We start from the raw sequence: 12,740 nt of genomic DNA, 5'->3' as shown, positions 1-12,740 counted from the left end.
GGCTCTGGAGGGAGGGGCGGGGTCAGAGGTCTGCCTCTGCCGAAGCTCCACACTGGCCAGCGCCGGGGCAGGGAGGAGCGGGCATCGCAGGCACGGCAGGGGCCCCGGCGTAACCCCGTGTCTCCCTCCTCCCAGGCCCCGGGCGGGCGCCCGCCAGCCGCCATCATGCCCTCAGAGGCTCCCGCGGGGCCCCCGGCCGGGGCGGCCCCCAACGCCACAGCGACGGCAGCGGCGTGGGCCAACCTCAGCGTGCCGGAGAGGCCCCTGTTCCACCTGTTCGCCCTGCTGGACGAGGAGCTCCACGCCACCTTCCCCGCGCTGTGGCTGGCGCTGATGGCGGTGCACGGCGTCATCTTCCTGGCGGGGCTGGTGCTCAACGGGCTGGCGCTGTACGTCTTCTGCTGCCGCACGCGGGCCAAGACGGCGTCCGTCACCTACACCATCAACCTGGCGGTGACCGACCTGCTGGTGGGCCTGTCCCTGCCCGTGCGCTTCGCCGTCGTCCACGGCACGCGCGGCTGCCTGCGCTGCGCCTTCCCCCACGTCTTCGGCTACTTCCTCAACATGCACTGCTCCATCCTCTTCCTCACCTGCATCTGCGTGGACCGCTACCTGGCCATCCTGCAGCCCGAGGGCTCGCGCCGCTGGCGCCAGCCCCCCTGCGCCAGGGCCGTGTGCGCCTTCGTGTGGCTGGCGTCCGGGGCCGTGACGCTGTCCGTGCTGGGCGTGGCGGCCGGCGGCGGGCCCTGCTGCCGCGTCTTCGCGCTGACCGTGCTGGAGTTCCTGCTGCCGCTGCTGGTCATCAGCGTGTTCACGGGCCGCATGGTGTGCGCGCTGTCGCGCCCGGGGCTGCTGCTCCAGGGCCGCCAGCGCCGCGTGCGGGCCGTGCAGCTGCTGCTCACGGTGCTCGTCATCTTCCTCGTCTGCTTCACGCCCTTCCACGCCCGCCAGGTGGCCGTGGCGCTGTGGCCCGACGTGCCCGACCACGCCAGCCTCGTGGTGTACCACGTGGCCGTGACCCTCAGCAGCCTCAACAGCTGCATGGACCCCATCGTCTACTGCTTCATCACCAGCGGCTTCCAGGCCGCCGTCCGCGGCCTCTTCCGCCGGCACCGAACCGAGTATGAGCCCGGCGTGGGCGACATGGTCAGCATGCGCAAGAGCGCCCGGGGCTCCGGCCGCCACCGCGTCGGCGGCGCCAGCCCCCACGCCATCACGCAGGCCCTGGCAAATGGGCCCGAGGCGTAGGCAGCAGGACCTGGCCGGGGGGGCCGCAGGTCAGGGCCGGGCTCGGCATGCCGGGGCCGGGCCAGCCCTGCCCGGGTGGCAAACCGGATTCATCTTGATGAACTGGCGACACCGCCCGGCGCGTGGAGGGTCTAAGACCACCGTGCTGCGGTGACCAGCGATGCCGACCACGGCGCCAGGTCCGGTGTGCTGGGCTCAACGCTGTCCCTACAGTGTGCATTGTGTCCACCAAAACTCGGAGGGGTCTCCAGGAGCTCCTTGCCTGCACCATCCCATCCCCAGAAGGGGGTCCTCAGAAAAAGGGACACCTTTTTAGGTACAAGGAGGGTTAAAAAGTCAACCCAAAGAGGTCGGCCCCCCCCTTTCCCTCTCTCCATCCCTTCCCCACAGAGGGAACACGGTGTCGCGTGGGTGGCATGTCTGCGTAGGAACCCCCTCGAGGCGTCCGTGAGCCCAGGAGCTTAGCACAGAGCCTGTCCGCGGAAGTCTGGGTTGACGCCCGAAGCTGTAAGGACCACGCAGAGGCTACTTCCCGCCCAGCGGCGGTCTGGGCGGCCTGCCCCGCCCGGTGATGGTGGCCAGGTGGGAACTGAACCCCAGCCCCACCTCCTCCAATAGCCTCGTGCCTGCCTGCTCCACGGAGACACGCAAACCTTCCCAAGGCCACGGAGACACTGCCTGCGGCCCCAGGAGGGCATCAGGACTCATGGCCCCATCCCATGGACGAGAAAGCCAAGAGCAAAGACCCGACCACTCGGGCCGCTTGTTCTCCCCTCTGGGCAGAGGGGTCGGACCAGCGGCTCCCACCTAGCTCATCTCCTCCTCTGGGGAGGCAGCATTTCTCTGGCTCGAGCTTCTGATCACCGCCTCTGACCTGGACTCCGGGATTGCCTCCAGTGCCTTCTGGTCCCCATGTCTGCGATCCCACTGTGAGAGTACTGGGGGTAAAGGGTGCCCGAGCCCAGGGTGCCCCTTACCATTCAAGCTCGAGAGGGTGGCCGCCTGTGTTCTGGGGCCAGGGCAGGAAGTGGGGGCCAACCTCACACCTCTGAGAACCCCACGCAGAGCCCTCGCCGGATGGGCCTCAGTCTCTCCCATCTCTACTCCTCTCCTTGGCCTTGCAACCGGAGGGGTAGGGGAGCTGGGGGCTGGGCCCCCACACTCTCAGAGTCCCAGAGGCCAGACCACGACTATCTCCGGTCCCACAGGAGCCCGGTGTGTGGTCTCTGCATCCCCCTCCCCACGGCCATCCCAGATTTGCCGAACACCCGGGTGACGTGAGATGGCATGTGTATTTATATCTGATGTAAACAGTCTCCTTAAAGTGAAGTCCTCGTCCCAAATTAAACCTGTTTATTCCCTTCGTGCCCTCAACTCAGCCGGCGGGCGGGGGTCTCTGGGGGGCACCGAGCCCCGTGGGGGCCTCCGCGTGCTCCCCTCCACTCATCGTCCTGCGGCCAGGCAGGGGCTCCCGTGAAAGGCTGCGGTGGTGGGTTCACGGTCTCACCATCACTGATGGGGGCAGGTTTAGGGGCCTCCAGCCAGCAGCTCTGGAGGGCGGGGGGTGGGCCATGGCAGACCCTGTGGGCGGGCTGTGCTGCAGGAGTTGGGGTAGGGACACCACCTGCTCTGAAGTCTGCCTGCTGCGAGGGAGGGTGTGGACGTGGGCGGGGCAGCCCGACCCCCCACAGCGTCCTTCCACACCCCCAAGGCTGCGCTCCAGACAAAAACGTGGAGGGGGGGAACCGCGAAGCCACCTGTGGTCTTGCACGGTGCCGCTAATTTACCCCTTTCTCTGAACCCCTCTATGAGCCTTGGAGGTCGGGATTGTCACCCCATTTCGCAGATGGGGAAACTGAGGCGCGAGGCGTCCGAGAGACTCTAGCCATCAGTTCCTGCCTTGCACACAGCTGGGTCTCTGTCCTCGGCCCAGGGGAGCTCGGGGTGGGAGGACGTTGGCTGGACGGGCTCATCGGTCTTGCTGTCTGGCACCCTCTGAGGCCGGAGGCGTCTGGAGGTAAATATTAGGGCCTGTTTAGATTAAGCTCCATTAATAGCAGGAAATGTCACAGTGGCGCCTGCCCCAGCTTCCTGGAGGCCTCTGAGGCCTGAGGAGGAGTGGGGGCGCCCTGCGCTGACGGCTGTCCCACCCCGACATTCTGGTTGGGACCCCACGCTGGCAGACCCCGGCCTTTTCACACTCTCCCTGCCCCTCCCTCCCTCAGGAGGCTCTCTGTGCCCTCCCCAGGCCAGGCCTGGGAGCCCAAGAGGCGGGTGTGAGGAGGACTCTCGGGTGTGTGAAGACACCCCAGGTCTGTCACCGCCATGTCCTCACACCCTCTGGGGGCAGGCCCCCACGCCCAGGGGTTCATGCCTCGTCCCTCAGAGGAAGAGAAACTGAGTGCTCAGGATAGGAAGTGGCTCTCATTTTATACCCCATGCTAGATCCCCTCGCCAGTGACTCGCCTTCCCTTTGGACCCCAGGGCTAGGGAGGCACCTGGTGTGTGAGGAAAAGGAGGTGAATCATCGGAAGTGCCCTGGGACTGAGGGTGTCTGAACGCACCTGGTTACGGTTCGTTTTGGGGCTGAGGGTCAAGCCTTAGAGCGAGGTCTGAGCAGTTTCATCGCCCTTGGACCGAATTCAGAGGGTCAATAGGTTTGGTTCAGCCTGAGGGCAGAGTGTCAGAACTGGGGTTCAGGTGTTGCAGTCCCCAACCGGATGTCAGGGTCTCCATCCAATCAATCCCAGGGAGTCCCGAAAGCCGTCCTGGCAACGCACGCATGTGGTGCATTGCGGTGGCCGTGATGCGCTGGCAGTAACGCAGGTGTGTGCATGGTGTAATGTGGTGGATTATGGGTGACGCCAGGCGTAAAGCCTGAGTAATGTGTGTGCATTGCGCAGGTGTGGTGGTGCACTCACGTGTTTCAGCCTCAGTAGCAGGAGATGCCATAGGGGCGTGCCTCCCCCTGGAGAGCCTCAGCTCTGTTTGCCCTGACAAGTTCATTCATTCACTCCTTCGCTCCCAGCTAGGCACTGAGATTTCTCCCTAACGGACACATTCCTGCATCTGCCTCAGGGTCACAGTGACAGACCCCCCATTTTCTGGTTAAGCCCGTCTCTGAGCTTCCCCTGGGGCCGCACACACCTAGCAAGGGGCAGGGCTGAGGGGCACAGTTCTGGCTCATCCGGGCATAGGGTTCCTCGGTTCTCAGAGCCGCCAGTGATCTCGGGGAGCGCCCCCAGGCTGCCCCGGCCCCTCCAGCTGATCCACAGGCAACGCCAGCTAGACCAAGGTGTGTAGGGGCCTGAGGCCACCAGGTGGCGCTGCTGGCCCGGGAGAGGCGGCCAAGCGGTCGCTGAATGGCCGGCAAGGACCCTCCAGAACGCCTCCCTCCGTCCCCAGACCCTTGGAAGGGTGGCCCTACGGCCAGCAATCCCAGAAAGCTGCTTGGAGGAGCTGATGAGATGCAGCTTCCTGGCCTGCCTGGGGAGGCGCGGGCCCCTCCGACTCGTCCAGCTTCGAGGCAGCCCCGCATTCCAGGTCTGCATCTCCCAACCTGCCGGAGGGGACCTGGATGAGGTGGCCACAGCGGGGGCTGGGGAAGGGCGGGTGGAGAGCCAGCCCCTCCTCCCAGGCCATGGAACAGCCCTGACGTCACCGCATGCACCATCTCATGAGCCCAGAGAGGGTCAGACACCTGCCCTGAGTCACACAGCCTGGTCGTCAAGACACCCAAGGGCTGCGGTGTCCCGACAGGCAGCACCATAGGCCTCCAGCCACAGTGCTGGCACCTGCCCCCAGCCAGGCGGTGAGGGTGCAGGGGACAGACAGATGGACGCCAGGGAGAGCCTGGCTGGGTACGAGTTACTCGGTGTTCCCTGGACTTTCCTAGCAGGCAGAGGGGACAGGCCCCGCCTGTAGGGACGGAGAGAAGCAGCAGGCCTTGGCGCGACTCTGCCCGTGTGTCTGCCAGGCCACCCTCCATCCGTGAGGTGGCCCTCGCCCTGGTCCAGCAGAGGACGGCGTCCTGGGTGGGGTGGGCACAAGGCCAACTCCAGCCAGCTCAGCCTGGGGCCTGGGCTCCTGGGTGACCAGGTGGGACTGGCCTCTCCCCCAGACGTACCCCATGGCGCAGCCCAAGAAGCTCCCGTCTTGCCCCAGGGAGTGGGCAGTGTGGCCACTGGGGCCTGAGACACTCTCGGCGAGGGTCAGGACCCACGAAGCACGTCCCAGCCCCGCTCCCCCCTCTGGGATGTGCTTCCCCTCCCAGCTTGTCCTCCCCTCCCCTCCCCCACCCCCGCCGTGGGTCCATCCCTGTCCTTGTGCCCGGAGCTGCTGTCCTGTCCTGCTGCCAGGCCTCTGCTGGGCTGGGGGTGGCTGCAGCGACAGCGACGGCACCGGAGTCCTGGAACCTTAGTTCTTTAGCCAGAATCTCGAAACTCTCTCTTGCATCCTTCTTCTCTGCAATGGTTCTAGAACCTTCCACCCACTCCCTTTTCTCCTGCTCCGTGGCCTCTGTCCCCCACTCCTCAAAGGCTTTCGCAGGAGTAGCCTCAGGCCTCTGCTTGCCAAAGACTCCCTCAAAGGGGACAAAAAGTGGGGGGCAGCTTGAGGAAGGCAAATGTGGTTCACAGATGTTCCCAGAACCCCCGAGACAGCTGTGCAGGTCCCTTCAAATGTGGACTTCCACCCAGCTTCACCGAGTCCTTGTCTTCCCGTGAAAATCGGCCTTTCCCAGGTGTCCTGGCTGCAAGTGGCACTTCACGGGATCCCTGCTGAGACACGTGCTATAGTGTTCATGTCCCCAAACCATGTCCCCAAACCTGGGAGAGCCCTCAGCAAGCGATACCACCCCACGGAGGGGGCATTGGGCATGAAGAAGCGCGTTCAGATGCCAACTTGAGAGCCAGCCAAAGGACAGGGGGAAAAGAGAGTGGACATGCTGGGAGGCCACATGGATTCTGCCCACTCCGAGTCCCACCCAAGTCAGGTGCCAGGCACGCAGTGAGCTCTCCAGAAAGATCCATGCTTGTGGGGCTGGGTTCAAATCCCAGGTCCAGCCCTTTGTTGCTATGTGACCTTTGGGCAGGTGAGCTCATCAGTAAAAGGGCCATGGCAATGCTAACTCCTCAGGTCGCTGTGATGAAAACGTAGGGGAAGGGACAGGCATTCGACTTACCACCACTCACATGTTAGTGAGAACAAGCCATTGGTCAGTCATTCGACAAACATTTATCGAGCACCAACTACACTCCTTGGCATAGAACTGGAACATGCAGCAGTGAATGAGGCACAATCCCATCCCAAGGAGCCCAGGGCTCTTATCCAGCGTGGTGCGGGCCTGGCAGAGAGCCACGCTAGGGCTCAGCTGCCTGCCGGAGGGTTAAGGAAGGCTTTCCAGAGGAAGTGGCTTTCAGCTGGGGTTTTGAAGGGCGAATAGGAGTTTGCCTCTCAGAGAAGCAAGCGAGGGCGTCTCCAGCAGTGGGCACTGTGGAGGGAGAGCCTCCGAGGTCTGGGAGTGAGGGCGCGTCACAGGAAACACGAGGATCGAAGGCTCGGCCACTGGCAGATGGATCTCGGGCAGGTCACTTCCCCCAGTGCCCTCGTGTTTAAAATGAGGAGAAAAACGCCACCTGCACAATGAGACAATGGCCGTGGACCGGGCCAGGGAATGCTAATGTTCCCGATTTAATTTTCCATGCTCTTTTCGGAGGCCAGGGTTATTTCTGTCCACGCTTGGCTATTTCTAGGCCCAGAGCTCGTCCTTTCCCACGGAGGACTCCCCGCTCCCAGGCCGAGTAGGAGGACGGGGCAGGGGCACGAGGAGCAGACACAGAACCTGTCTTCCGAGGACAGCAGCACAGACCCCCTCGACAGAGCGGGAGCAGGGCCCAGGGTGCTGACACCTGCCGCCTCGCCCTACCCCGAGACCCTTTGGGGTCTCCCCTCTGGGGCTCTCCTGACGGGTCCCTCCCAGCCATCCACAGGCACGGCCTCGGTGTGGTGGGCACAGGACGAAAGTGGCAGAAAAGCTCAGGGGCCACTGGGGTTGAAGGCGTAGGGAGGGCAGGAGGGAGGGAGGACGGGGCTGGAGGCGGACAGCCACATGAGAGCCAAACAGACTCCACCTCGGGCAGCGGGCGGTGGTGACGGTGCCCTGCGGGGATGCTGAGGCCGGCCCTGCCAAGTCCTGACTGGTGGTGTCTGCTGCGGCGGGGGAGGGGGTGGGGCACGCACCCAGCTCAGGACTCCGTCTCCTGACATCTCGGAAGCTTAGTGTCTGAGACCTTGTCCCTGCAGCACTTGGCAGATCTGCAACCTCAGGCAGGAAGTCCGCTGCAGAATGTCTCACGCGCTCATGCGGCGCAGCGAGGACGGGCCTCACGCAATCCCCGGCCGACCCCTCCCCAGCCTGACACTCAGGGGTGGGGCTCACCCTGGGGGCACGGAGGCCACCGGTCAAGGCCCCAGTCCCAAGGCCGTAGGGCTGGAGCAGCGAGGGGTGTGGGAGAAGCACAGCTGGACCCCCCACAAAGAAGCTCCAACCCAGGCTCCATCCCGGATGACCCTGGGCCCCGGGCAGGTCCCCTCCCTCTGCTTCGGGATTTTCACACGACCGTTCGTAGAAGCCAAAAGGCTCAGACAGACATCGGCAGAGGAACGAAGATGTGAGCGCACACTGGACTGTCACCCGGCCGTGCAAAGGGAGGGGGCACTGCGCACGCGGGGACGCAGGTGGACCTCAAATCACCGGCCGCGGGAAGGGGCCGGACTCACGGGCCATGTGCCGTGGGGCCCCATTCCCGTGAACTGTCCAGAACAGACGACGCCACAGGGACGGGGCACAGGTCGGCGGCTGCCAGGGGCCGGGGAGGGGTCGGGGTGACCGCCGACAGGGCGCGGGCTCTCCCTCTGGACTGACGGGCCGGGCCGGAACCAGACCGGTGGTGTCTGCAGCACGCCGAGGCTCTCCCAGATACCGCCGGACCCCTCTCTTTACCGTGGCTGACGTTATGTTATATGAATTCCAGCTCCACAAAAAAGCCTGGTAAGAAGCTCCTTATCTGGCAAACGGGGTAAAACAGGGCACAGGATTGTTGAAAGCACTGAATAAACATGAGGTCGTCGACGTGTGAGGCGCCCAGCGCTGCCTCCAGCCCCATCCAGAGCCCCCAGCGGCCAGGCTTCGGTGAGCGGGACGCGAGTCCACGCGGGAAAGTGCCTTCAGTGTGACCCGCCGGGCCCGGCCGACCCCGCTGGCTCTGGACGTGTCTGGGGAGGTCCTAAGGTGCCGGAGAGACTGGCCGGCAGGCCCCACCAGCTTCCTGTCACCGCCCCACACTGACCATTCCAGGAGGGACTCCAGTGCCTCGTGCGGGGCTGGGGTCCGCTGGCACTCTGCCCCCAGAAGGGCCTGGGTGCAGCCTGGGGAGTCACAGCCCGGTGCTGGCCGAGCCCGAGTCCACTCATCTCAATGGGCCCCACCTGTGGGTGGGGCCAGCCAAGGGCTCCTCGTGACTACCATCGCGGGTCCTGGGATTGGCAGCTGGACAGAGCTCTAGCCAGCACCAGCCTGGGGCCTCGCTCAGCTGGCCTCGGGCCCCCCAAAAGCTCTCCGAGTCTCCTGTGGCTGCTGCTACACAAAATCGCCCCAAAGTTAGTGGCTTTAAACAATAACGTTTACTGTCCCTCTGGAGGCTCTGGGGGAGAGTTGTCACCTCGCCTTCTCCAGCTCCTCCGTGCTGCGCCCCTGCCCACTCCAGCGCTCCCCCGGCCCAGGCGGGGCCCACAAATCCTGCCACGCCCCCGGGACCCCAACACAGTGAGTTGCCCATGCCCTCCCCCGCCTTCTGGCCACACTGGTGTTCCCTGAGGACCCCAGCGACAGCCACCAGGTGCCCGGGGAGGGGGATCCTGGGAGCCAGACCTGCCCCGCCGAGCGCCCTGGGCCCAGCCTTGGCAAAGGCTCCTGTCTTCCGAGGCCCGGGCTGCACCAGCCACTCAAACAAATTAACGTTCCCATCGCCGCTGACTCACAGATGAGAAACCACGGAGGCCCCTGCCAACGGCCACCGCGCCCGGCCCGCCAGGGGCAGCCCTCCCTGTGCGGACGCCGCCATGAGCCCGAGAAGCCGCCAACTCTGTCCTGTCCGTAGTCTGGGGTCTCGGGGCCCCATGCCGGCTGCAGAGGACGGATGAGGGGCTGAGGCTGTGGAGGGGGAGGCCGCAGGTCTCAGTCCCCTCCCAGGTCAGAGGCAGCACCGGATGGGGCCCGCTCCTCCCTCTCTCTCACCCCTCCCTCACCCCTCACCGCCTTCTCGCCCCTTCCTGGGGAGAGAGGCTTTGGTTCAGAATCCTGGGCCTGGGGGGACCCCATTCTTAATCAGCCCAGAGGAGGACGAGCCCCCAGCCTTCCAGCCAAGCAGGCAGTCCCCGTGGTCCAGGAGGCTAAGGCCACACCAGGGGTTCCAGGGAGAGGCAAAGCGAGACTACCAGCCCTGGACAGCCCCCGGCCCCTTCATTCCTGCGCCGAGGGGCCTTGCAGCCAGACGGGCCCGGCCTGCACCCCTCCCTGTGGCCGCAGAAGGCCCAGAGCGGTCCCCGGCACAGAGGCCGTTCGGCTGTGGCAGGGGCCAGGCTTGCTGGGCAGGGGGCGGGGGCGGGTCTCCAGGGCTCTGTGGAGACATGGGGGTCAGCCAGCCTGCCGCCCAGACAGTGCTCCGGGCCTCAGTGGGGACCACGCTGAGCCTATAAAACGGGAGGGGTCACACTCCCACGCAGAGCTCAGAGGGCGAGAGGCGGGCCACACTGCCGGCCGCGACCTGGCCCCACCATGCAGGGGGCCCTCAGCGGTCAGCACCGAAGGTGTGGAACAGGGACTGGAGCCCAGCTCCGGCTGACCCCAGAGCCCACCCGGCACCCCTCCCACCCTGAGATGGAGGTGGGCGAGGAGTGGTCCCACTGTCCAGGCCATCCAGACCTTCGGTCTTTCAGGATATTGCACAGGCTGAAAATTAAATTTTAAAAAAAATTCCTTTTCTGTGAAAATCTACTTGGGGCACGCTCTGAACTGCAGCCATCATTTAAGGTCGATAATAGCGTCACACCACGTCCCTGCATGTTTGGCAGGGCTGTGGGACTAGACTTCGGGCGGCGGGCACACAACGGGGCATACGGATGTCATATTATCAAGTCGTACACCCGGAACGTGTATTAGGTTATGAACCAGGGCAACCCCAACAAATTTAATTTTAAAAAGTCGAGAAGCAGAGGTGGGACTCAGCCGAGTGAGGGCGGGGAGGGGTGTCTCCTGCCGAATCAAGGTGTGACCGAGGTCACAACGTCACCTACAAACAGAGCGGCCGACAAACCAGAAGAGGGAGCGTCTGGGAGATGCAAGCGATGTTATCACTGTCGCCGAAATGTTAATTACAGGCCTGGCAATTGTTCCCAGGTTGTGGGGTGCTCTTTATCTTTAATTCTTTTCACCTCTGCTCACCCACACTCTGCAGGGGAGTGCAGCAGGCGGGCCACTTTTTAGGGACGGGGAGTAAACAGGCGGGGCACGCATGGGCCTAAAGAAGATCCCCCCCCCGGGACGTTTGGGCCTGAGAACACCTACGCCTGGGTCAAGTACTGCCCTCCATTTAGAAACCATCAGTGTTCCTGGGAGCATCGCAGGAGAGCCCAGCACCCTCGTGATACCACGGGGTCACCAAGAGGGCCAGGGCTGGGGAGCCTTGAGAGGGGTGTCAGCCCCCCAGCAACGAAGTTGCCCCAACTGCTGCAGCCACCGTGGCGGGGCCAAATGCAGAATGCTCACCAAGCTCCCTCTGCCGCGTGACGCAGGGTGAGTGGGCACCCTCTCTGGGCTCAGCTTGCACCTTGCAGAATGACAGTGGGCCTTGGGGACATGTGTTAGAGTTGGCAGAGACTCGGGCCTTCCCAGCCTGCCTGGGGTCCGCCCCGGGGGAGGGGCTGCGTTACACTCCAGGACTTCCCACCTCCGCACCGTGCCTTTGCATCTGTGGTCCCCTCCGCCCCACGTGCCTGTCCCCGATGAGCTCGTACCCATCCCGCAAGACACGGCTTGGCCGCCATCTTGTCTGGGGAGCTGTCTCCCACGCGGGGCCTCTCAGAGCAAAGGTGGCCCCTGTGCCCCAAGCTTCCATGGCTCCATTACAACTTTGGCTGTGCTGGGTGGTCGTCGACCAGGCCCACGCCGTCTCTCCCAGGGTACCATGAGCACCACTGGAGAGAGCGTGTCCCTCTCCCCAAACACCTGCTATGTGGCCTGCACAGAGGAGATAGTCTCAAACCCTCAGGGACCAATGCAGAAGCCTCCGGCGTGGGCTCCAGGGAGGTGAGACAGGCGGCCCGTGGGGCAGGATGTGGACAGGACAGACGCCGTTCACGTGCTGAGCTCGGGTCATCCTCACGAAACCCCTGGGGGGCATTCATCCTCGCCCCATGCTACATATGGGGAAACTGAGGCTCATAAAGGTGAAAAGACCTGCTCAAGTTCGTATCGGGTGTTAGTAATCATGCCTACCATGGACCACAGGGTGCCTCACGCCTTCTTCTGACCCCGCCTCCCGGCAGCAAGCACCTCAGCCGAGGATGCCACCCCACCCGCACCCCGTCCCGCTCTGGCTCCTGCAGAAGCTGCCGCCACGAGAGCTGGGGTACACACGTGCATGTACTTCCTGGTTCCCCCAGACCATCTCTCCAGCTGTGTCTGCCCACATCCTGGCCCAGGTGTGTGCATGAGGGCTGGCGTGAGAGAGGGAGAATTTGCAGGTCAGGTTGGGTCAGGGTCAGGTACACGGCGGAGACAGGCAGAGCAGAAAGGGCCCCGACTTTGCACAGGAACTTGTGTTCTAATCCCTGTGCCCAGATCCTCGCCAGCAGAAGGTTAAACACATGGATGAGAGTTTGACGCCCAAAGCATGGCCGACTCCACTTGTCCAGGTCTCAGGCAGGGTGCACCCATGCGGGTGAAGATGTGGCACGTGGTCCAACACGTGCGTGCTGGAGACACCTGGCTTCAGAGAGTGCCCTGATCTGTCACCTGCTGAGCCCCAGGACTTGCTGAATCCGACGTCAGTCACACACTGAGCCTCGACCCTAGTCACACACTAACTATGACCCTGGTTACAGGCTCAGCCCTGATCCTGGTCACATGCTGAGTCCTGATCCTGGTTACACTCTGAGCCCCGAACCTGCTCACAAACTCATTGGCCAGAACCAGTCACGTGGCCCCACCCCAATTCAGAGATGGGGCAGGAATGAAGAGCTGCGACCCCCCAGGCCTAAGAAGATGAGCACTGTGTCTCTTCTGAGGGGCCGAGCCAGGGCCAACCCGGTGAGCCGAAGGGCCTGTGCCTGCTCAGAGGTGGTGCCTTTTTCTAATTCACGGAGAGGGGCTATGAACCTAGGGGTGGGCCTGACGCAGCCTCCTAAATCGGGCCCTGGTTCCTCATTTCTGG

General features: G+C 63.9%; 1 protein-coding gene across 1 annotated transcript; it reads left to right on the top strand.

Annotated features, from left to right (window-relative positions):
* The first annotated feature begins 139 nt into the window (after window positions 1–139).
* Window positions 140–2,611, top strand: GPR20 (G protein-coupled receptor 20). The gene has a single exon (XM_039845931.1). It carries the CDS (start codon window positions 166–168, stop codon window positions 1,246–1,248), a length of 1,083 nt encoding a protein of 360 aa, XP_039701865.1. The 5' UTR covers window positions 140–165; the 3' UTR covers window positions 1,249–2,611.
* The last annotated feature ends 10,129 nt before the right edge of the window (window positions 2,612–12,740 follow it).

Source organism: Pteropus medius, unplaced genomic scaffold, assembly GCF_902729225.1.
Source record: "Pteropus medius unplaced genomic scaffold, Ma_sr-lr_union100, whole genome shotgun sequence".
Lineage (NCBI taxonomy): Eukaryota > Metazoa > Chordata > Mammalia > Chiroptera > Pteropodidae > Pteropus > Pteropus medius.
The sequence above is the reverse complement of the archived record's forward strand: the minus strand, read 5'-3'. Positions and strand labels throughout refer to the sequence as shown.